Source organism: Perissodus microlepis, chromosome 11 (assembly GCF_051167445.1).
Source record: "Perissodus microlepis isolate ML-2025 ecotype Zambia chromosome 11, ASM5116744v1, whole genome shotgun sequence".
Taxonomy (NCBI): Eukaryota; Metazoa; Chordata; class Actinopteri; order Cichliformes; family Cichlidae; genus Perissodus; species Perissodus microlepis.
Window position 1 is genome coordinate 18,406,828 of NC_140471.1, and position 24,108 is coordinate 18,430,935.

The 24,108-nt window shown below is 41.0% G+C and overlaps 2 protein-coding genes across 4 annotated transcripts in view; both read left to right on the plus strand.

The window, feature by feature from the left end:
* nphs1 (NPHS1 adhesion molecule, nephrin) overlaps positions 1-12,622 on the plus strand; it is a 40,329-nt gene extending 27,707 nt beyond the window's left edge. For 2 of the 3 annotated variants that reach the window (XM_084944865.1, XM_084944863.1), the window contains exons 11-29: positions 468-592; positions 694-862; positions 1,044-1,173; positions 1,364-1,536; positions 2,252-2,392; positions 2,936-3,076; positions 4,725-4,846; positions 5,413-5,572; positions 5,682-5,838; positions 6,107-6,258; positions 8,774-8,885; positions 8,980-9,161; positions 9,269-9,319; positions 9,573-9,695; positions 10,213-10,264; positions 10,633-10,765; positions 11,576-11,654; positions 11,814-11,980; positions 12,104-12,622. In XM_084944865.1, coding sequence (XP_084800991.1) covers positions 468-592; positions 694-862; positions 1,044-1,173; positions 1,364-1,536; positions 2,252-2,392; positions 2,936-3,076; positions 4,725-4,846; positions 5,413-5,572; positions 5,682-5,838; positions 6,107-6,258; positions 8,774-8,885; positions 8,980-9,161; positions 9,269-9,319; positions 9,573-9,695; positions 10,213-10,264; positions 10,633-10,765; positions 11,576-11,654; positions 11,814-11,980; positions 12,104-12,193 — 2,459 coding nt within the window. In that variant the 3' untranslated portion in view covers positions 12,194-12,622. The remainder of the gene's footprint in view (positions 1-467; positions 593-693; positions 863-1,043; positions 1,174-1,363; positions 1,537-2,251; positions 2,393-2,935; positions 3,077-4,724; positions 4,847-5,412; positions 5,573-5,681; positions 5,839-6,106; positions 6,259-8,773; positions 8,886-8,979; positions 9,162-9,268; positions 9,320-9,572; positions 9,696-10,212; positions 10,265-10,632; positions 10,766-11,575; positions 11,655-11,813; positions 11,981-12,103) is intronic. The other variant, XM_084944864.1, reaches the window with a different exon arrangement.
* Positions 12,623-17,864: 5,242 nt separating this feature from the next.
* fxyd5 (FXYD domain containing ion transport regulator 5) lies at positions 17,865-24,101 on the plus strand. The gene is made up of 10 exons (XM_084943828.1): positions 17,865-18,107; positions 19,459-19,504; positions 20,642-20,728; positions 20,870-20,998; positions 21,081-21,128; positions 21,518-21,562; positions 22,003-22,038; positions 22,124-22,198; positions 22,296-22,341; positions 23,911-24,101. The coding sequence occupies exons 1-10, from the start codon at positions 18,051-18,053 to the stop codon at positions 23,933-23,935; spliced, it is 594 nt and encodes a 197-aa protein (XP_084799954.1). The 5' UTR covers positions 17,865-18,050; the 3' UTR covers positions 23,936-24,101.
* The last annotated feature ends 7 nt before the right edge of the window (positions 24,102-24,108 follow it).

The window sequence follows — 24,108 nt, forward strand, 5'->3', positions numbered from 1 at the left end:
TGTGTCTGGGGTTTTCAGGGATGCGTAGTGGACCAATCCACAGTGAGGGAAATGAAGGAGGGACACAATCTTTTGAGTGTCTATAATTAGCAGAAGTCTTTTCATTGCATTTTCTTGTATAATTTAATGTTATATTATTGTGTTTGCAATGATTTGAGGACAACTGTTTGTTTTTCCCAGGAGGGGGAAAACAAACAGCCAATTTCTGCCAATTGATTAGATAACAGAGTTTGGAGAAAAGCACCAGTGGGGGCCTATGATATTTCAGGAGGTTTACTGCCACCCTGTCCCACCCACAGTTCCAGGAAAAGTCTTTCGCAGAAATCTTTGAACTGATATTTGTATAATTGATATCAACTTCAGCTCTTTTAAAGAGACCAGTCCCTTAATACAATATGAAAAACAGGTCTACTTAACATATTAAAAAAAAACCAAAGGAACTGATCATAAAAAATTACAATCAACAGACCCCCCTCAAAAAGTCTGGATCAATGCTCCACCTGAAGATGTCCCCTTACGTTCTGGAAGCACGGTCCATATGGTCTGTTTCGCCACTGGGGGAAATCCGAAAGCAACTTTGGCTTGGTTCAAGGTGAGAATGCACTGCCGTAAGAGCATGCCTGACTGTATATTTGTGTCGTGGTGTTTGTCGAGCCTAAACACAGAGATCTACAATCTTTCTTTGTGATTTAGGATGGAACGGCAGTGACTGGTGCACTGCAGCAGACCTCGTTTGATATGGGTGTAGCTCGAGAACTGGTCGTGGTCCTGACAGCAAGTGACAACATGGCCAGCTACCGCTGTGACGCCACGAATAAAGCAAAGAAAACCATCTCTGCATACACCAAGCTCAGGGTTCACTGTGAGTAAGACTGGAGCTTTAAGACTTGAACTTTCTCCCAGTCTAACTTAGCCGAGAGAAAAGCATTATATCAGATAAATGAATTTCACAGCAGATTTGATTTGCTGCATTTTATATCCTTCATCTTGAAATAATCAATGAGTCAAAATTGAATTTTCGTGTTTACTCTGTGGTTCTCCAGTTACACCAGTAAGTATGAAGATCACAGCCCAACAAGAGGTACTTCGTCAGGGTGAGGCGCTAATCCTGGAGTGCCAGGCTGGAAGCAGCAGTCCGATGGCAAACGTCTCCTGGATCTTGGGCCCATTAAGGTTTGCCTAGTCAGTAGGCTAAAGGGGACATAACAGAAAAAGCTCTTATGTAAAATCACATCCCCAATTCACTGTCAGAATGAGTCTGAATGATTGATGTTTATCCTATTAAATGAGGAGAAACGATAACTGTTTGGTGCACTTGAAGTCCTTTATTAATTGGATTTACTGGTTGGCAATTGTGTCGTAGGTTGCAGGGAGTCGAGAAGGAACCCAGGGATGCTGAGTTTGGTGGCATTTCAGTGCACAGTTCTCTGTCTCTGAATCTGACTTCACAGCATCACAACCAGAAGGTCATCTGCCAGGCCTACAGCCATGTTTTGGCAGAGGGGACCAACACGTACTATAAGCTCAATGTGCTTTGTAAGTAGAAGGTGAATTGTTTGCTCACGTCTCTCTCTCTTTTTTCTCATTCTTTCCTGTCATTGACTGAGAGATTTGGGTTGCATCATTCTTAAATGATGCACAACGATGATCATTAATGACGTGGATCAAAAAGTGGTTTGCTGATGTGACTTTGCAGAATGTGTGTTCAATGTGTTCAATATAATTTTTTTTTGTTTACCGGAAACCTTTGTTGTGAGTTGTGGGTCTGTTGAGCTCTGTGGCAGTGTGTCCTAATTGTGCATTTGCTTTGCTGCATGGCCATGTTTGTCTTTGATGCCATTTCACAGGCAGCAGCCAGCCACTGTTTCAAAGCTTGGTGCTGTGTATGAGCATGAAGGAATGTCACTGTGTGTTTGTGCAGAGCTGCCGTTGGACAACAGTACTGTCACTCGTTGTTTTAATGCCTGTCCCTCTTCCTCCTGTGCTGCCTTACTCCCCCGTCCTCTAAGTGTGTGACGTTAGTAAGATTTGGAATTATTGGTGGGATGTCGAATTTCTACTTGTTTGACTCTCATTAGTGTCTCTTCGTGCTTTCACGTCCAACATGTTTTGTGTGTCTTTGTGCTCACTCTTGGTGTTTCTGTGGCACTGACTTTATATCCTTGCCACTGATCTATTTGCTTAGTATGAATCCAATTCACTGTAGCTGTATTTTATTTTATTTTATTTTTTTGTGCTGCTTGTCTGTCAGACCCACCAGAATTCAGCCCAGACCAGCCAACAGAGGTACAGGTGCTTGAGGATGACATGGCAGTCATCCCACTGCTGGTCTCAGCTAACCCAGAGGAGGTCTCCTGCATTTGGCTGCACCGCAGGGTGAAGCTGGTCAAAGGTGATCTAGGGTTGTGTGATGGCTCTATAAACCAGGTCCTAGTTGAGCTGAGCCAGCAAGTAAGCACTCAGCTCTGCCATTCAGGGTCTGAATAAAACATGGCAGGTTAGCCAACATGGGACCCTGCCAAATGTGATTCTCATTACTGCTCTAATGTATGCAGTCTAAATGAGGATTGCTGTCTCCCTGAATACAACACAACAGTTCTAAACCTGGCTTCTCCTCCTGGCCAGTGTCACCAGGGCCCTGCTGCACCCACTCTCTTTTTCTGTTAGCTCCATTATACAACAGCACTATAAAATGACTGTATTTTAAATGCAGAAATCCACCTATTACATTTTAAGCGCTGTGGAAAAGAAGGTGTCTCTCTCTCACAGTCTATTGTTGGCTTGATGTGAGAATCCGGCCAGGCCAATCAATAATGCAGAATTAGACGTCACTTAGAGACCAGTGGCCAGAGGACATTCAGTTGATGAGCATGTAATGAATACTTAATTTACCATTGCTTTTTGTGTGTGCGTGTGTCTGTGTGTGTTTTGGTAGAGGAAGATTACCGCTATCACTGGTTAGATGACCACTCACTGGAGATCAGGAATGTGTCAAGGAACGATGCCGGAGTTTACACCGTCAAGTGTGAAAACGATGAAGGCGCAAACGAAATCTCCATCACGCTGGACGTTCAGTGTAAGACCCTGCACACAGGAAATGGACGAGCTCGTGTGAATCTTTAGATTTGCACACACTTTCTGATGTTGTTCTGTTGCTCCTATACCTTTTGAAAGGGAGCAAACATTTTATAGAAGTTAATGAAAGTGCCCCAAGAAGCCAACTACAATGGCAAAGGAGATTTTTAAAAAATGATTGAGATGGTAACTCTTTATTGAATAGGTTTCCTTCTTTAAATAGAGAACCAGCAGAATTTCTCTTGCCTGTTTTGTAAATTGAATTTGAATCGGAACAGTATGACTGCTTTTGAACTTGACAGTGTGCATCCACACATGCTGACAACAACTCTGACTTCTAGTTCCTCCCCGCCAAACGTACCTCATTCATTAGACCTCCATGCAAGGCCATCCACCTCCACTGCTGCCCCAGGCCCAGCCTCAAGCTCTAGGCCCTCTGCCCCGATACTGATGATTTAATAATAGGAATGTGGAAAATGTAGGTCTGCCTGATTTACTAAAGCCCATGGTACATGCCTAATGGATTCTGCCATCTTGATCTGACTGGGCTTGACAGTTGTAGATATTCATTATGTATGGAGAACTGTAGTAGCTTTTATGTGTGGCGGTGTAAGCCACTTATTGGTGTCGTTCTTGGTTAGGAGACCAACATGGGTGGATTCCACAAACCCAGAGGTCTGTGTCTTGCTAGCGTTTCCCATCACTGTTCCTCGAGAGTGAACATAGGTTTAGACAAGTAGGCACTAATGGCTTTATTGTTGCAAGTACACGGCACCCATGGGATGTATGAAAAGCTTGTGAGGCAGAGGCGAACAAAGAAAAGAGGTGGAGTCATGCAGTGAGGAAGAAGATATAGCGTATATGTAGAATGAAGATATAGTGTATAAAAATGGCAAACTGGAGGGTCACCAGGTTACCCTACTCCTCTTGTTTGTTTCATCACTATCACACCTTCATAGGTCACATGACCAGATGTCTGTACAGACACATCTATAGGAAGAACAGATGCTCTTACTGTGTTTCTTCCTTTCTCTTTCTTGTTTTACTTATTTAGTTATTCCATTTGCTTAACTCATGTCCATATTTGATTTATTATTTTTTTTTTGTGTCCCCTTTTCCCTTTAGCCAATCACTTCCCTATTTATATGGTAGCCAGACTGCCTTTATGCTCTTTATTGTCTCGCTGTCAACTTTCCAATGAGTTTTTATTGTTTTGTGTGTGTGTATGACCTTTACCTGTTTCTGCCTTGTTGACAGAGCTTGTTTTAAGTAAGTGTGCTTCATTAGTATTTTTGGATTATTTTTTTTTCCTTTCTGATGCTTTTCTCTTGTTTTATTTTTTTGACTAATGACCATACAGAGAATGAACTCAAGCCTGATAGTTAAGTACTGGAGTTGAGACTTTGCTTGGTCTCCTCTGCGACCCCTGTGTTTTCAATTCTTGTTCTTGGTTATCACCTAAAGAAGTTAATGACATTGTATCCAAAGCACAGTGGCCAATTATAATGGGTTTATGAATATTTTCAAAGGCAAACTGGTGTAAGAGTAATTACAGCAATGCAGCAAGCCTGTTTAATGGTTTGCCAAATGATTTGTCCCTGGTTGACATTGCTCCTGCCGTAACCTTATCCCTTTTTTCTTACCCTCAGATGCTCCAAGTGTCAAAGCAGAGAAAGAGCCGGTGTTCGTGAACCTGGGGGAAACAGCAGATCTGATATGTGTGGCAGATGCGAACCCGATTATAGCTGGCATGTTCTCTTGGAAATGGCTGGTGAGAGCCACATATATAAAAAAACGTACACAGAAGCAGTCATCCCCTAAATGACCTTCCTTTTATCTGGCTTCCTTTCTTGCCATTTTTTTACTGGCCTTTGCAAATGCCCAGATGCACCATATTTCACTGGCTCTAACTATCCTTCCACCCCACCTCTTCCTGCTCCACGCTCAGCCCAAATCCAGAAAAATAGCTTTCATTACTGCTGCGTGACTAAAGGGCACATTCGTCAATGTGGCGTGGTCTCTGTATCTACCGATGCCGACCAGTCTTAACCCACCCCCTGGCAGTCGTGTGTGCGTGTCACTTTCAACCTGCATGGCCCCTCCTTCTCTCTTTTCCTGTGTCTCTCTAGCCTTTGGCATTATTCTTCTCTGTTCTCAGAGCTTGTTCCATTGAGTGCCCTTCCCATCCAGACCCCAGGCCCTGATGGTTTCCGGCTCAGCTCTTCCTCACAATCTACCTGTCTAGCTCTCATCCATCTAGACAGGTAGGGGAGGCAGATGTGTGCTGAGGGATAGCGGCTGTCGTCTTCTTATCCTGCCTCACTCTATCTTTGACAGGGAGAGGAGGAGGTGGAGATGGGCGAGGAAACCCAGGAAGACGAATCAGGCCTTCTGACCATCTATAATGTGACTCGGGCTCACGCTGGTAGTTACAAGTGCCTAGCCAATAATGGCATAGAACCCCCTGCCAGTGCACATATACGGTTGGTTGTGCAATGTGAGTTTTGTATTCGGTTTTCACTGTGAGAAGGCGATAAAACATTTCCATTTCCTCGCTGTGTGGTATCTGCAAGAATAATCTTCTATGCCCATCTTGTCATATATAGTTAAACCAGAGCTTCGTAAAGGTCCCCAATGGAGAAAGGTAGCAAGCAGAGGGGATGGCACTAGCACAGCTGAAATTGTGTGCCAGGCAGAGGGCGTTCCTCGTGTCGACTTCTCTTGGGAAAAAAGTGGTGTACTCATGGATTTTGAAAATCCCAGGTTGGAGAATTGAATATGTTAATTGTTTATGCTTGTGCTAAATTTGTATAATAAAAATAACTTCAAGTCAAATATTATATGCTACACTATTTTGCAATTTCTTCATATGTCATTGCTAAATCCAGATTTAGTGCTTTTGATATTTTTTACCTGTTCAACACTTTTTTGTGTCAAGCTGAGTAACATTAAAATGCAAAATGTGCTTCCGTATGCTAAGGATCTATTGTGTTTCTCTGGTTGTGTTTGTGTGCGTACGTTCATGCTACAGGTATGAGGAGATGATAATGAGGGAAGGCTCCTTTCACACCAGCACAGTTCGAGTGGTAAACGTGAGCGCAGTTTTGGACTACGCTGTCTTTAGCTGCACTGCACGCAACTCACTTGGGGAAGACAAGCTAGACATCCAGCTCATCAGCACAAGTACTGAATCGCTATTTTTGTTTCATGTGTGTGTGTAAGCCTATCTCTGTAGAGAGTTATAATAATGAATCTTTCAAAGAAATTAACAGTATGTAATTTTTATTGTAGTTTGATTTTAATGGAGAGAAATCCAGAAAAAAAAATTCATTACATAAAAAGTTAGAAATTGATTTGTATGCCACTGAGATACGTATTTGATCCCCGAGCAAAACATGGCTAGGTACTTGGTGGAGAAACCCTTACTGCCAAGCACTGCAATGATATGTTTCTTGTAGTTGATCACCAGGTTTGAACACACCTCAGGAGGGATTTGGGGCTGGTCTTCTTTACAGAAAATCTCTAAGTCCTTTAGGTTTCTTGGCTGCTGCTTGGCAACTCAAAGTTTCAGTTCCCTCCACAGATTTTCTTTCCATCTTCAGTCCACAGGAACCTCAATGCGATGAAGTCACCCTGGATCCTTAGGGGAAAAACAGCACTAAAGCAAAGGTTTCAACCTCTGTGGTTGACTGTAGGGATGCTGTTCTTTGGGTCGTAATAAGCATAATAAGTGTGTTACCAATGGTGTTCTTGGTGATTGTGGTCCCAACTGCCTTCAGATCTGACTTAGAGCAGCTAATGGTAAATGATCAAACTCAGTGGTTATGGCTCAACATGTAGGGATTATTCATATCATATACTTGGTAGTGGAGGGCTATTTTTTTCCCTTTATTTCTAATTTGGCAGCGTATCACAATGACTGAGTCTGAGTGCTGCCTTGTCCAAAGTCTATCAGCCGTTTTCAGCAAAATTACAATAGTCTGGGGGAGGCACTAGACATCTAGACTTCTGTAAAGTGAAGAGAGTTGTTGCTCCTGAGAAGCAGCACTTTAAGTAAACTTATTCCACTGCTTTATCTCTACCTTATCATTTAGCCCATAGCACTACTTTACTTCTTCCTCAGATAATGCTGCAGTGATATGCTTGAGTCTGCCAGCATGCTTAGAGGTTTCTACCTTCAAGCTACCAGTGTATCTGTGCACTACCACTATTATCAACACAGTCCAGCTTTGAGCAAAAGCCTACAGCCACAGTTGGACACATTTAATGTTTACTATAAAAACCATAAAATACAATCCAATATTGTTTTTTCCCCAGTCACTTTCTTTTCTTTTTCTTTTTTTTACAGCTGTGAATATTCATAATTTATCTGACGCAGTGATAATACATTTTATATGCTTCCTTATCATTGTAGAGCCTGAGAGGAGGAGAGCTTTTTTCCTCTTGTAGCATGGTGCTTTTTGGATTTGAAGGAGACGAGATCCAAATAAGGCTGACCTCTCTGCCCTGGAATCTTATGAGCAAAGCTGATAGCGGGAATTATTTACTTTGCAAACTGGGCTGAAGCCCGGAGCCATAGACGAGCAGAGCATCCTTCTTATGTTGCTACGCTACTATCTCTCCTCCTTTTCCCCTCCACTATCTCTCCCTCTGCCCCCCAAAAAACCAACCTCCTTTTTTTTTCTTTTTTCTACGCTCCAAATGCCAAATAATCCACTTTTGCTTTACTACCCTGACTGAAGTTATGCCCTGTGTCAGACTGAAGACCTGGATTGCTTACACTGACCTTTGTTCACAATACTGATAATAATCAAGAGGCTTCACTGCAGAACATTTTTGGATAAAATGGACAAATCAGCTAGTTTATGCTGAGAAAGACCAGCTAAAGCTAAATCCCATGTATACTCATCGCTTATACAACAAAGGGCAAGCAAGAGCAAATGAGGAGTGATGCAAAACTGCTGCTGTTGGGAAATATGAGGGTTTTTTAAGCCTTTTCGCTAAACTTTGACAAAGAATAAACTGTTGGAAAAAATAAACAAGCTTTTAAAGCTTTCCGACAAATTTTAACCACAATGATCATCTCTCTTCTGGTCTATTTACCGTCATTGGTTGTTCCCAGTTTTCTTGATTAAACATTCCAGACTAATATACCTGGAGTGGTGTGTCATGAGGGCACAGCTTGAAATTAAACTGCAAAAAAATAAAGCGAGCATTTTGTTCTGAGGTAAACAGTTATACACAGTATGGGTGCAGTATATCAGACAAAATGATTTTGTTCCTAACACAGCTGTATGACAAATGGAGAAAGTACCCCTAAGTGATTTTTCTTTCTATTTTCCTTTTGTCAAAAAACAAAAAAAATAATGGAAATGAAATAAAATTTAAAAAAAAAAACATTAGCTCTGAACTCATATTTATCATTTTGTCTGTTTTTCACAGCTCCATTAAAAAGAAGGCGGTACCAGTCTAATCCACAGTAGCTCTTCATGCCTGCGAATGGAATCACTCGACTATATAATGGCACACATCTCAGTTTCTTAGCACCTAAAGCCTTTTCAAACAGCCCCCTGTTGAGTGACGGTGTTCAGCTCTCTCACAAAAAATTGAGCGCACGCTTGCTTCTTCTTCCTTCTTCTTCCTTCTTTCTTTGTTTTTCTTCTTTTTTTTATTTTTCTGCTTTTTCTTTTACCCTCAGATCACCCAGATCCCCCTTCATCGTTTCGCCAAGTCAGTGTTGGCCATGACTCTGTCACTCTTGAATGGATACCCGGCTTCAATGGTGGTTTGCAACAGAGATTTCGCATCAGGTGAAAGAGCCAAGAAACGATGTCAGATGAACAAGGGTGGGGTTTTTTTCTGAGTCTCAAAGAATTGTACTTGACTAACTGTTTTGGTTGACAGGTACTGTTGGGATCAGTCTGTCAGTTTCCTGTATGTGGATGTCTTCCCTCCCAGTGAGACAACCTTTACTGTTACTGGTCTGCAGCCTGTCACCACTTACAACTTCTCTGTCAATGCCCTTAATGCAATAGGAGAGAGCGAATATGCTGACAACAATGCAGTACTGACCATCACCACTAAGGGTCAGTTTGGAGTAACCCCACTTTAGGGTTGAACAGCACAAGCACCTGATAGTCTGAGATCTAATTAACAAATGTGCATTTGCGGTCCTATTCTATTTTGTCTGTAGAGAGGCCAGATTCAGATGAGGACCCATCAGATATAGACCCAGCCTCACCAGGTAAGTCTTTTACGCAGCAGCTACCTTCATTTGGCTAAATCATGTTAATATATGCACCTCCAATGCTTTTAATGTTTGCTGTAAAAGTGTGGTTGTCATGGCACCCACCCATACTTTTTCCCCTCTGCTAGTTTTTAATCAATAAAGACAATTGAGTGAGTGGTCGGGCCTGTCTCAGTCAGTTTTTATCTTTGCAAATTTCCATATTACTTCCTCTGCACAGAGATAATATTTCTAATGTTTTGCAAACTAGGTGGAAGTGAACTGCCAGTCTATTTGACTGTGGTGTTGACAGCAGTATTAGGAGGCCTACTGGTGTTTAATTTGATTGGTTGCTTCTTTGGACTAAGGTGGAAAAAGAGGCAAGGTCAGACAGGTAAACATAATTATATTCCCATCAGTGGATGTTAAAGTGTTTCTTCCACGGCGCTCTGTCATCGCGTTGTTCTGATTCCTCACATACCTCCACAGCAATATCACTGAGCCACGATACTACTGTCAGCTTAGCCTCTCGCTCTCGCCTCATCTCTTTATGTGCCTTTTTTTTCTATTTGTCGACCCTGTCTCTTCTCCTCTTCCTCACTACATAGGCCTCCACCCTCCCCGCCACATTAATCCTTCAAAGCTGTCACCCCTGTGTTTCATATATATCTGTTATTTCATTTGCTATCTTTATGTCCGTCCTCTATCGCTTTTATTGTCTCTTCCCATTTCTTCTTCACTCTAACTGTCAAGGTCTCTCCTTCAAGAATTTTTTTCTCACCTGCCTTTTGGTTTTCACATAGATTTTTTTTCTTTTTCTTTTTTATTTACAGCTTACTCGTCATTTATTCACTCTCACTCTCGTCTTTTACATTTCTCTGATTATCTTTGCTTCTCTTTTGTGTCCCCAGCAGCGGGCAGCAGGGACAGTGTGTTGGATGGAAAGAAGAAAGAAGATGAGGGGTAAGTTCAGGCCCTGTCATAAGAAGTAATAAAAATACCAACCAAATCCACTCAAGTCTGAGCCCTCATCCACCCGCTCATCCGTGGACAAAAAAACTCCCCAGAAAACAGCCAGGCAGGCAAAAACAACAAGTCTCTCAATATCCCGTTTATATTAGTGTCAATAAACCCGCACCGCAACCCTGCAACAAATGGATACACATGCCACATAATGTATTGTTATTAAGAAGTTAATGTATGCAGGAAACAAGCTGCTGTGCGTGGTGAATGCTTTGTAACTCTGAATTGACACTGGGGACTAATTACTACAAGTTGCGGGGAAATAAATCGTGGGCTGGCAGATGACAAAGTGTGATTCCACCATGCAGGTCAAGTCAATCAACTGCGGGAAACTCCAACAAGTACGAGAGCAGAGAGATGATCAACGCGGCAGCCCAGCGCACGCTGCTCGTTGACTCTGGATCAGAAGCGGACAGCAATGTGTACGAGAGCTATGCGGAGGTGGGAACCGGAGAGAGGAGGCAAAGAGCAGAAAGTGAAAAGGGCAATTGAAAAATATGCGAAGACACAAAAAAGGTTGCGTAAACAGATGAAGGAAGGAAAGAGGTTATGCACAGGGTGAGGAATACTGGCAGGAGAGGAAGCGGAGAATTCAGCCATAACATGGGAAATTGATAGATAAGCTAATGAAACCTTTAGCAGTGCAGAGAGATGGAACAGAGATCGATACATCACAATTAGCATTCAAAATACATATCGATCTTGGAGAAATTATTATTTTGTACTTTAAAAAGGCCAACGGGGATTTGAACCTTGGAGAAAACTGTTTAGTGTAGTAAAAAGAAAACATAACACTGCTGTCAGAACAGGATGGATCTGCAAACACCTTACACTGATTTGCCTGTAAACATATTTAACATATAATGATAACTAGTTTTGAATAGAAGGTTTGGTGTGATTGGGCCAGATTTTCAGCCTGTTTGCAACATTTTTAAGATAAAAAACTGTCTCTGTTAGTGTGGGGATGCCAGAGACTTCTCCATTTGATAACAGGGATTACATACCCTTTGTCTTCACTTCCCATGTTTTCCTAAACAGGCAGGAATCCATGATGGGAATCTTCAAAATGTGTTGCGAGGTTATTTCTAGACAAAAGTGGCGACAGAAATAGGTTGAATCATTTCTTTAAAAAATTCACGGTAGCCTCCATCCCTCCATTGATGAGAAACATCTGGAATTGCTATTAAAGGGAAGTTATCGAAGGTCATGGCTGATGAGCTGATGCTATCGCTTCTGTCTCACATTCTGCAGGAATGTTCCCATTATTATTATCCCACCGGTGTCTACACGCCACATCTCAGCCCCCCCCCTGAGGAAACACGTGGACTTGGTAAGACGCAAACGTGGCTCAGAGCAGTAAGGCCAGTAAACACCTCACATCCTAAATATCATGCTACATTTAGAGTCTATATCTGACCTTGTTCTAATGCAGCACATTTACAGTATTTCCCAATTGTGTTTTTGCCATGCGTTCTATGTTCTCTACAAGATGTCATCCGTCGCCCCGTCGACTTCCATGGCCATTTGTATGAAGATGTGAGGGATGTGGGTATGTACCAGGACACAGCGGCTCCCTCTCGTCCTCCCCCTTCAGTTGTGTTTGAACACAAACTGAGTCAACAAAGGAACGAATGGAGATTGCCAACCTGCCCTCGGGTGTGTAAATAAACACACACCCTGTTATAAAATATCTTTGATTTGAACGTTATTTACTTGCGATAAAACCGTAAAACACACAATACATGTGTCACCTAACATACATCTAATGTGTCTCTGCAGGGTGCTGAGAGAACGAGGCAGTTCATGGCTGTTCACCAACCGCAGAGAGATTCTGATCTTCCCTTTGAGCTACGAGGAGAGTTAGTTTAGTAGTCGAACATATTCTATACGGTACAGCTTGTGAGTCAACCGTATCCATTCAATAGAGTATTGTAAAACAAATATTCACCACTGTGTGTTTTTCTGTTATCATCATTCTCTTTGAATTGTATCTCACCAGTCACCTTGAATGAAAAGGCAAAAACCGAGATGTGACATAATGCAAAATTTCAATTTTCAAGTGTTTTGACCTTTTTTTGTATATTTTGATCATTTGAAATTTTCCTCAAAAGATTGGTTTGACCCAATGTACTGACTGTTACAAAAAGCTGAACAAGCTTAAAGGAAGCTGGAAGAAAGGGAATGAATAGGTTGAGGGGGGGAAAGTACAAGAGCCTCAAGACCCACATGCAATCAAGGATGTCAAACCGATGCTATTGTACAAGCTTTTTCTATTAATAAAATTCTTCATCTCCTTTTTGAGCTTGTTTTCTTCCTTCCCTGAAATCATAGTCTATTCTCCTCTTCCACTCTTGCCCCTTTCACCTTTGCCCTGCTTCTTGGAGCCAAGTGCTGGTCACTACTCACGCTCCCCTCCCCCCCATCCATCGCTTTGGCCTGCAGGTAGACATGAGTCAGTGAGACATAAAAATGGACTGACACGGCTGTGCGCTGGGGCAGAAGCAGCACAGACTGACGGTGCCACCCGGGCAGACATCATCCTTTTGACCCATCCTACATCGACATTTTCCAACATGTATCCAGATGAGAACAGTGTGCCATCCCTCCTTTGTCTCCTACAAAGAGTTTCAGATCTCACAGTTAGTCTGTGGGAATCCCTACAATGGGATTGTAGTGAGGGGTATTTAGCACAGTTATGTCTTCGGGAGGTAAAGCCATATCTAGGGCCAGGCTCTAATCCTGTTTTCTCTGGGATTGAAGTTCGGCTCACAGCATCAGAGAGAGCGAGAGAGGGAGAAACCATGCAGGGAATTTGTCTTGCAGAGTCGCGGCGAGTGGGCAGTCAGGGAGCGATAGAGAGAGCAGAAGACAGGGTTAAGCTAAGCCGCTGCTGTGGCCACTGCTCCAAAATTCTTCTCTAGTTCAGAGAAAAGCAGTTCGCCGAAGGCTTTCACTCCACAGCCCATGCAATAGTTTTAATCTTTGTAGATCTTTTTCAAAACCCAAATGGCATTACACCAGACATTTAAAAAAAACAAAAAAACAAAAAAACAATGATGTTGACAATGAATTCTGATCAAATGTGTGAGATCTGATTGTAAAGGCAATTTAGAAAAAAAAACAAAAAACCTCTGCAAAAATGCAAGTCTCTCTGTGAGACTGTCCTTACATTGTAAAGCATAGCAGTGCTTTTAGCTAAATTCTTACATCAGCTTTCTTTAACTCTTTTATCAGAGTGGAGACAGTGTAGATGCTAATATTCAGCAGATGCAGTGTTTACTTCACCGTTTTAGTTTAGCCTGTAAGGAAGCTAATATTTAGTAATTGGCACCTGACACAAAGTACAGCTGAAGCTACGATTTTCAGATGCCTTTCATAGTATCGAGTAATGCATTTTGACCCATTCACAGTGCTTGGCCAATTAAGTGCTATTATTATCAACTGAGCCATGCTGCTGGCTCAAAGAAATAACATACAGATAGCTTTATATTAAAGAGTTATATGAAGAGTAATACTAGTAGCACTATTTTAAGAAGACGTTTAATAACTTGTGTGTCTATCTTTCTGAAAGTGCTTTCGGAACTAATCACTCATCAGCTTAATGTACTCATATTGGCATGTTGGCCTGACAAGAGCTTGGCTACATGAGTTGCCTGCAGTGCAAGTACAGGGTACTCTTTATTTATAGTAGTGCATGTAAGCTGTGAGGAGAACAGAAGCTCTTCAAAGTTTCAATAGATCTTTTAGATTCCACCCAATATGCACAAATAGTGACTGGGTTTTCTCACATCTCTATACAAATCCGTTATGCACACACCCTTCCAGCTTCCTCTTTCCCCTCCAAGTACGTTTCATCACATCAGCGTCACATAACTCTCTGCTACAGTCCAAAAATCATGGTTAGAAAGAATATGGTAAATATGGTAACTTGCTATCTTTTTTTTTATTAACATCATGTGGTCTACTCTTACTACCAAGTGCAAATTATTATTTCAGCAGAAATATTGACTTATATGAGGCTGGTACAATCCAGAATTTTGTCAAACCCACATATTTCTGTCTCCTTAGTGGGACGTGTGTGCCAGGAGATAAAACTAAATGTTTTACTATGATTCCTCAGTCACGCATGCTATTCTCCATCATGAACTGTTTGTCTCATTACTGAACGGTTGTTCAAGTTCCTGTCTGACTGCAGTTTTGTGCCAAAGCCTGTTCATAATGTATTGTTTTAGCTCAGGCAGGAACAGTAATCTGCTAAAATGAAGGCTTGACGGCTCAATATTGTATGTCAGCTTCTATTTTTCCTCATTGGCCTCGTGAACATTTGTGATGTGTTGTTTTCAGAGGATTCTCAAGAGAGCTCGAAAACGCAGGCTGTATGAGAGCACAATTAAGTCAAAAGAGGGGGGAAAAAATTAAGCGACTAATTACCTCATTGGTTTGGTTTAACATCTTCCTTACCACTCTCAGGTAAGTGTTTGGGGAGGGGAAAAAGGTAAGATTTAATAATTCCTCTTTATTGCTTTACCTAGTTGTGCTGCTAGCTGGGAGCAAACTCAAATTTAACTGTAATTTCTGCAAACTCTGTCAATGCTCTCATTATTCAGAAATCAAATCAAGAAATCAAATCAAAGCAACCACAGGTTTAACAAATTAGAACATGATTTCACTGGCAGCTATCATGACTCGCTTTGTGGCCCTGCTCTGCTGTTGTTAGGAAGAAGGATGTAATTTGCCCCAACATGTGAATGATAGACTACAACTGACTAAACAGAATATTAGATAATGGAATAATATTAGCAGGTAGAAAGACAATGAATTGTTAATGTTGACAAGGTGGGAACCAAAAGCCTGCTACCTGTAATGTATATACAGTACGGTTTTTATTATTCAATCTTTTGTGTGTGTGTTATTATTCTTAAATTACTGCACCGTTATAGCCAGTCTCTTCACTTAACAATGAGTGTGATCTGCATTTAGCTGATGGTAACATTTCAGTTTCCCTTAAAATCTAGGTCTACGTCTTATTTGTGTGGAAGTCTTCTGGGATAAATAAAGACAATGATAAGCATTATTATTATTTCAGTGACAGAGTCTGATATGAAATGTTTTAGGAACTTTATACTATTTTACATTTTCACATCCTGAAATCCCAGAATACAGCATCCATTTGACAGAGCCTGCTATTGTTGCCATCTTTAAACAAAAATATTGTCTCATTGTAGACTTTAGCAAATGAATACAGTAAACCTCTTCAAGGCTACTTCCCTAATAGTAGTAGCCTCTTTTCAGATAATAACAGGGCTTGGGTGGGCCTTCATGGTAGTAGACAGAAGGTTTAAATGACCAGTCAATTCTCATCATGTACTCGGCTTCCATTTATTCCCAAGTTAACCCTTAAACACTCTTCTGGTCAAATTTAAACAGTTTTGACATTTGACAGCAACAAAAATGTCCTAAATGTCATTCTTTTATCATGAAATTTGACACACAAACACACAAAGATGAAAATATTTAAAAAATTTTCTTTGGGTGCTATTAAAGTCTGAGGCTGCACAGAGTCAAATTTGAGGGTTTCAGATCCACCAGTGTGGGTCAAATCAAATAAAATGAAATTGGTGCTTTTAGGGAATTACAAAATAGAGAAGCTGTATCTCCCTTACATGCCTGTGTGTAATTTTTTCTGGGACAGTGGTGACAGAGTTCAAGGGGGAACTTGACATTATCACGAGAGCTGTCTGTGTTCCTACCACACCTGCCCAGGTTCCCACAGACACAGGCACCTGCTGGTCTTTGAAGGATCATGGGAGAATCTTGAAAGAGTAAAACAGCACAGGAGCGATGATGTGTGGTGCACAAAAAGAGCAGGAGTCATACGGAGGTCAATTTACTAAGTGAGATTTAATCTAATCTAATTGAGATTAAACTAACTCGTATGAAAATGTATATCAAAAGGAGGGTTGGGTGGGGATGGGATTAGGGAGGGGGTGGGGTCATAAGAATATAGATAGCATCTGTGCTGCCATTTCAGTGAGTGTGGGAAAGTCCCACATGCAAGGCTTTCTACCACTGGTTCCAAAGCACAGACTACTGCTTGGCTAGCAGTTAGTGTTTGTGAACAAACATGAACAACTACAACTGTGGAAATCTGCTAGCAACCAAAGCAATTACGAATTACTACGTTTTTGATGCAGCAATCAGTTTCACCCAGCAAGAGTCAGGAAGGAGTGACGTAGTTATGAAATACATGTTTTCCATTTGAGCGTGTTTAGTATGGCAGACAAATCTTGAGCAATGTGTGCATGTCATCAGGTTATAAACCTCAAAAGACAATTGTGAGCGAGTTCTTGGCTTGAGTCATACTTCGAAGGCGTGAAAATGTCAGCTGTATGTAAGGTTTAAGCAACAAAAAAGTGGATAACCAGACTGTGTCATCTTCTGTTGTTCCAGGGTCCAGTTGTAACACTCACCTGAACATTCTTGAGCATTTTACATCATCTCTGCCCAGCCCTATATTCACCATGCTGCAGTGCATTTTGTATTCTTAAATGGCATTCAGGTTTTCTGCAATTAGGCTCTTCTGATCTGCCAGCTATTAATCCATCATCAGTGAGCCTAACTGCTGCATCCTGGGAGCACCCCAGTTTTGGAGGAGCTCTGACTCATCTAGCCATCAAGTTGGCCCATTTTTCCTTGCTCACATCAGTTTCAAGAGCACTGTAATGATTCACCTGTCAGTGGTTGATTAGTGTAAATATTAACACTTCTTAAAAAAACAAAAAACAAAAAAAACATTTCACATTAAAATGTGAAAAGCTGTTCAAAATGCATCACCAGCACTCTGCACAAAGACTCTCCTCTGCAAGTCTCCTTGAATTGCAGGCTTTGTCTGCTGTAACAGTGTAGGTTTGTGCTTCTCAGTTTTGGTAAAGCTCTTAGGTCACAATCACAACCTTCATTTCTTCAGCCTTGAAGCAATAAAGCACGACAGACAAAAAGCAGTAATTCAAGAGTCTGGCAATTCCAATTCCTTAAAACTTCAGTACATCACAATAAATACGAAGGAAGCGGCTTTCTGTAGTGATATGTTCTGGGGTATGAGTATGAACGTTGGTTATAATCAGTGCAGTAATAAGTCTTTAAACTGCTATGTATAAATAACTCTTACAAAACATAAAGAAACTGTACACAGGGCAGCTTTTCTATATGCTTTAAAATATAGGGTTAAAATTCAAAGTGAATAATACACATTGCCGGCCTCTGGCCTTTATTTTGTTGCAATCTCATTGCGTTCAGGGACTGATAATTAATACAGCATGCAATGCATTTTTAAGTGAATGTAAACATGCCTGCAATCCCTTAATACAAGGTCACATTTCTTTGTTTTTGCAAGCCAGCGTCAGATGAGAGATGGAGAGAAAACAGGAAATAAATGTGAAGCAAGACGGTTAACTAGCCCGGATAGATACAGTAGGAAGAGAAGGCATACGGTGCTTTGATGAAGCAGAAGTACAAACTGAAAACTGGAAGCCAAAGAACACAGAGGAAGAGACTAAGAAAGAGTGCGTGAGAGAGAGAGAGAGAGAGAGAGAGAGAGAGACTGAAAGTCTGAAAATGAATTCAGACAAATGGGTGAGGAAGTAGTGGGTGATCACATGGGTGTGGTTGGATAGCCGTTTCTCCACTAGCCTTGCACACAAGTGACACACAGAGGAGAGCGCTGTGGATGATGAAGCTGCGGATACATCTCTGGACTCGGGCACCTCGCAGGATGGATACAAAGGTAAGCATAATAGCCTGGATGAAAGACTGAATATCCCAGGGCTGAAGGGTGTTTTGGTCTAACCCAAGTGAAAAGAGATTGATGGAGGATGACAGACAAATGGATGAACAGACAGACGGAGAGTGAGTGAGAGTGCAAGATGTGACAAACAGGCAGGCGGGTCAGGCTAGGGGAAGGGAAAGACGTCTGTACAGCCCAGGGGATACAGGCCTCATCTTGACATATGCTCTGGAGTGAAATGAAGATTGGCATGACCTGCTAATCTGAGCTGTCAGAGCTCATGACGGCCACAAATGCTCACCTGTCACACTGTTCCCAGCCCGGAGGATGAGCTGCCACCGGATAGGTCAAAGATCATGATTAATTTTTTTTTTCTTTTTTCACTGGGAGTGGATTCAAGCTAAGTCCCTGGCACAGACTTCCTTTAGCCTCCCTGCCTGCTTCTGTTGCTCATCGTTGGCAGGTGTTGCTATGAAATTATACATCACAATACACTTTTATTTCCTACTTCTGTTTTTTTTGTTTTGTTTTGTTTTTGTTTAAGCCGTGGGCAAAATATTGAGGGGGAGGAAGAAATAGCCACCATTTTCCACTGATGTGGAGGTTGCGGCTCGCCGGTACAAGGATTTGTATTATCATGAAAAGAGTCGTTTTGACATATGCTCCAATGCCATTTTTTAATTGGTGACAGCTAACAAAATATGATGAAGTTAGATCTATACAGCCACAAAGTTTAGCACAGACATACGTGGGAGGACTGTATCTATAATATGTGTCCTCGATCACTCACATTTGACAAAAAAAAGTGTCTTATAAAGTCTGACATTCAAAGTTAGAATTTGTTTTCTGCTATGCTGAATGAGGCGTGTGGGTGATGTTGCCGCGTGCTAAAGGAGGAAGAGGAAGCTGCCATGTGGCACGAACCCGACTGATTACAGCTTCCTGACTGGTAACTGAGCGGTGCACAATATGTTGGAGAGTTCCCAGGGCTAACAACTGTAAGATCATTACATGACTGCAGAGACACAGTACAAATCAGTAGCGTTTTTCTTAGTGCTAATGATCAGCCATTTGTCTGCATGCAGTATGAATGTGCTTGAATATTCTACAATACATGCACCAGAGGATGTAGTCAACGTGACACCAGTCGTTTTCAAAAGGGCCACCTGAGTTATCTGAGGCGCACTCAGTTACCTTCTACAGTAGATCGTAGAGGTCATTTCAATCCTGTAGCCACTGATTGTGTGAAAACTGCACAACAGTTTGTTCAGACAGTAGTTGAGAGCTGCATTCTCTGCATCACTGTTTCACAACATCTGCTGAAAACATGTTTTGTTTTTATTTCTTTCAGATGAATTTGGTTTACTTGAGCATTTTCCTGTTTATGATGTTAAGAGGTGAGTGCCAGAAAATCTGAAGACTTGGCTCACTGAAGTCAAGTGTGAACTTTTTGGGGGTTGAAAGAGACCTAATCACCTTGATTAGCTTTAGCAGGGTATCTGTGCAGTAAGCCTATGTTAGGATGCACATTGGCGTATTTGCAGGATTTTTTGAATGCAGTGTCACATGGGACCAAGAACCAGCCAGGGGAACTTTAGAAAGTTCTAAGAGAAAAAAATGACAAAGAAAATATCTAAAAAAAAAAAAAAAAAAATCAGTCCATTATAATGACTTTTATTGTCTGCTAAACTCTTGCACCTACAATCATGACATGGTTGCCAGTGCAACAATATGGTTCCCTCATTGAACCACAAAACTGTGATGGGATGGAGCTAAAAATACTGTGTGGCTTCTAACCTTTAGTACAGCTTATTCTGTTCAGTGGTGGTAATAAAGAACTATGTCTGCTTCATTACTTTTTAGGGTTCCCCTTAAAGTAAAGGAGTAAGCAGTGGAGCAAAGCATGTGAAGCTTATGGGGGGTGTTGCATTAACAAAACAAAACTATTTTTCTTGTCTTATTTTTTATCTGTTTAAAGATTAGGAAAAAAATAGCCTGCAACTTGGGGATTATCTTTTTAACAGTTACATCTAAGCAACACGTCCCATTCATGAAGGTGACAAATTTTAAAAGGATTGGTAAAATTTTAAAAAGTAGAGTGAGCTGTTAATCATTTCTATCTCAGTATATTTTCCCTCGTATGGCTTTATTTGTGTAGTGCTGGCAGCACTGGCCCAAGAAAGTAGAGGTTTTGTGGAACTTCGGCACTATTTGGAAGGTGCTGAGTGAGTAAACAGACAACAGCCTCTCTGTCCTGTGGTCTTGCACAACAATCCAGCTCTGTTGCACTCAGAGGTTGCCTCACAGGCCCACTCACAAGACTATTACTGTGACATACTCAGTGCATCTGCAGGCCTCGCTACTGTGCCTGGCCAGACACATTCTGAAATCTGGCCACATTGAGAAAATCACGGGCATTAACAACGCTGTGCTTTGTTCTTGATGTAAAGCGGACAGTACAGGAACCTTCAATGGAAAGTTTGCTTCTACTTTTCTTTAGTTTTTCACATGTGATCGTTTTTTTCCCCCAACAGTGTCAAGGGCCCAAACTCCTGCACCTGCAACTGCACCCACACCCACAGATGCAAAGCAGGCTGAATCGACATTTACAATAAACCCTGGTATCTATCTATCTATCTATCTATCTATCTATCTATCTATCTATCTATCTATCTATCTATCTATCTGTCTATCTGTCTGTCTGTCTGTCTGTCTGTCTGTCAATCCATCCATCTAATTCAGTTTCTTTCTGTGTGTAAAAGGAGAGGCAGTGGAAAAGAGAACAACTAGAGATATTAACAGCTCCCTGGAAACTATACCTGAAAAACCCACAAACCAGCAAGCAAACGTCTCCCTCAGTGTTACCACATCACGAATAGAGACTTCAGCAGGTAGTTTGTCTTGTGTGTGTCTAACCCCATTATTTCTCTTCTGCATGCTATTTTTCTCATCATACGTATTCATCCTCTTTAGCTTCAAGTACAAAAGCAACAAGTCAACCAAAGCTCACATCAACTTCAGGTATGAGTCTTTACCCTCTGCCTTGCCTAACCTATGTATGTTCAAACATCAAGAGTCAGTAGAGCCATTAAGTTTAGCTAGTAGACCACGCTAGCAAACTGTATCATCACCAGACACCGACAAAAATAGAGCGAGAGAGAGCACTTGAGGTAGAGAAAATGCTACATTCCGAAAAGCATAAATTTCCTTTGAGACTCATTCTACTGAAACATTTAGAAATTTAATTAGTTAAACATAAGACTGAATCTGGAGTTGGATGAGAGGTAACTGTAAGCTATGGAGTCAATATGTCCCCAAAATAAAAAAGTTTTAACTTGTAAATTATTACATATTCAGTAGAGATGAAAAAAAAAAGTCCAGTGTAGTAATTTTTTTCCCTTTTTTTCCAGCATCTGCAGTGAAAACCAACCCTTCTGCACCCGAGAAAACCATCGGTAAAAGGCACACTAAAGTTGTCTGGAGTAATGGGAAAATTTCCCCTATTCCTTAGTTACCCTAAATGCCACAGGCATCGTGGTTCTATTGTTATCTCATGGCAGACTGTGACAGTATCACAATTCCCCGTCTTCCAAACAAACCCACAGCGTAGTGATAGAACAGAGCACCTCACTTCCTCTCTTGCTAACAGATTAATGCTTGATTGTACCTTATGCAAGAAGAGATAAGATATTTGTGTCCTCATGCTGTGCCGGCTTACCATAGATAGGTTTTTGATACGCCATCAACAGCATGTCAGCAGAGCCAGTAGATCTCTCATGCCATCTCTGACAGCTGTTCCCCACTGAGCCTCTTTTTTTGTTCCTATAGATATTTCCTCTGTTCAACAGTCAACCTTAAGTCAATACTTTTTTTCTTCTTCTTTTACTCCATATAGAGTGGAAGTCAGAGTGGGACAAAGATTTCACCTATGGTAAGAAGCTTCTCTTTGATTGTGTTTGATTGTGTGTCGTTACTTGTTTTCTGTGGTTATTTTATTTGTTTTTTTATATACTTAGATTATAAGTCCCTGAGTTATGCTGGACTGGTCATTGCAGCAGTGCTGTTCGTCTTTGGCATATTGGTCATTACCTGTAAGTATCTGAAAATCTGAAAGCTATTTTTGTGCTTTGCAATTTCTTGTAATAGTCTATCAACTTCCTTACTCTTTTGCTTATGTTTGGACTGTAGGTGGAAAGTTCAATCGGCTGCCCAAATGTCGCAAGAGGTCAACAAAGTAAGTAATTACATTTGTAACTTTTGTTTTATCAGTACAAAATTCGTATACAGTTAAACATCAAAAAATGTCTGGCTATACGCTGATGTGAAAAAAAGAAAGTACACCCTCTAAAGTCTAAAGTTTTTCATTTCAGGATGTAATAATAAAAAAAATAATCTGGTCCTTGCCAGGTTCTAAAATAATTTAAATACAACCTGCAGAAGCAGTGTGTGAATTCAATAGCTTGTATAACCACCTTTAGCAGTAATAACTTGAAGTACTTGTTTGCTGCTCGACTTTGACGCTTTTCTTTTTCAGCCATGCTGTTGTAAATCCAGAGCTGTGTTTGGGATCATTGTCCTGTTGCATGGCCCAGTTTCATCAGTGTTAGTTATCAGACAGATGACCTCACAGATGTCTAGAATATTTTGGTTTACAGGGGAATTCATAGTAAACTCAGTCACTGAGTCAGTTCTGCAGACAAAGGAAATTCCAAGGTCCTTTGTCTGCAGAACAAGCTCAAATCATCACCACTCCACTACAGTGTTTGACATTTGGTATTGGATGTTTGTGATGAACATGATGTTGTGCATTACATCTCGATTTTATTTAGTCTTCTCTGTCTAAAGGAAGTTGTTCCAAAAGTCTTGTGGTTTGTTCAAATGCAGCTTTACAAATTTAAGCTATGCTAGAAGAGGTTTTCTCCGAGCAACCCTTTCAAAAAGGACATATTTGTTTAGTTTTTTTCTAATGGTACTGTAACATATAGCATGCTAACAGAGGCCTGTATTGTTTGAGGTGTAGCTTTTGGGTTTTTCGCAGTTTCTGTAAGCATTGCACAATCTGACCTTGTGGGGAATTTGCTTGTATATCCACTCCTGAGAAGATTGGCAGCTGTCCAAAATGTTTTCCACTTGTGAATAATCTTTATCGCCACAGAGTGATGGACAAATTGTTTGGAAATGGCTTTCCCAGATTGATGGGTAGCAACAATTGCTTCCCTGAGATCAATGCTGATGTCTTTCCTCCTTGGCATTGTGTTAACACACACCTGAATGCTCCAGCAAACTTCCAAAACTTCAGTTTTTATAGAAGTTCTAATACTGGCTGATCAGTTACGCAAGTATACTTGATTAGCAGCACCTGGTTGGTACTTAGCATCTTGATTCTTTTGGAAGCATTAAATGTGTACTTTATTTTTCTTCTTTTCCTGAGCCAAACCCTTGGAAGTAAGAGAAAATGCACTCTCTTTTTCACCTGACTCTATATCGGCCCATTGTGCATGAGGAGCATCTCTCCTTGTGCTGTTGGGTAAATGCATTTGGATGATTTAAATAGTTAATATCAGAGGCTACTTGATGATATATAGCAATGAGTCCACTTCAGACATAATAGCTTAACAGAATGCTGACTGAAATCTCTTTGATGATTAATAGATCAAAGGGATTATGATTAAGCTGTTTGTAGGGCAGAACTGCAACAGATCTTGTTTTTTTCCTCATATTTAGGTTTGATGAATATCATTGATTGCTGAAATAGTGTTTGATTCTTTAAGAGTAATGCCTCCCCCCCTTTTTTTTTGTCCAGGTCATACCGGGTAGCCCAAGGATAAGGAGAGAGCACGTATGAATTCAGTAACCAAAGAAAACAGCTGCAAGAAAACAACCAGGAATCCATCAATAGAAAAACACCTGACAGTCTGTGTGTGCGTGAATGTGGACTGACACACTGCTTAGTAACTGTCATAGAAAAACAATAAATAAACATGGAAATCATGATTCATGC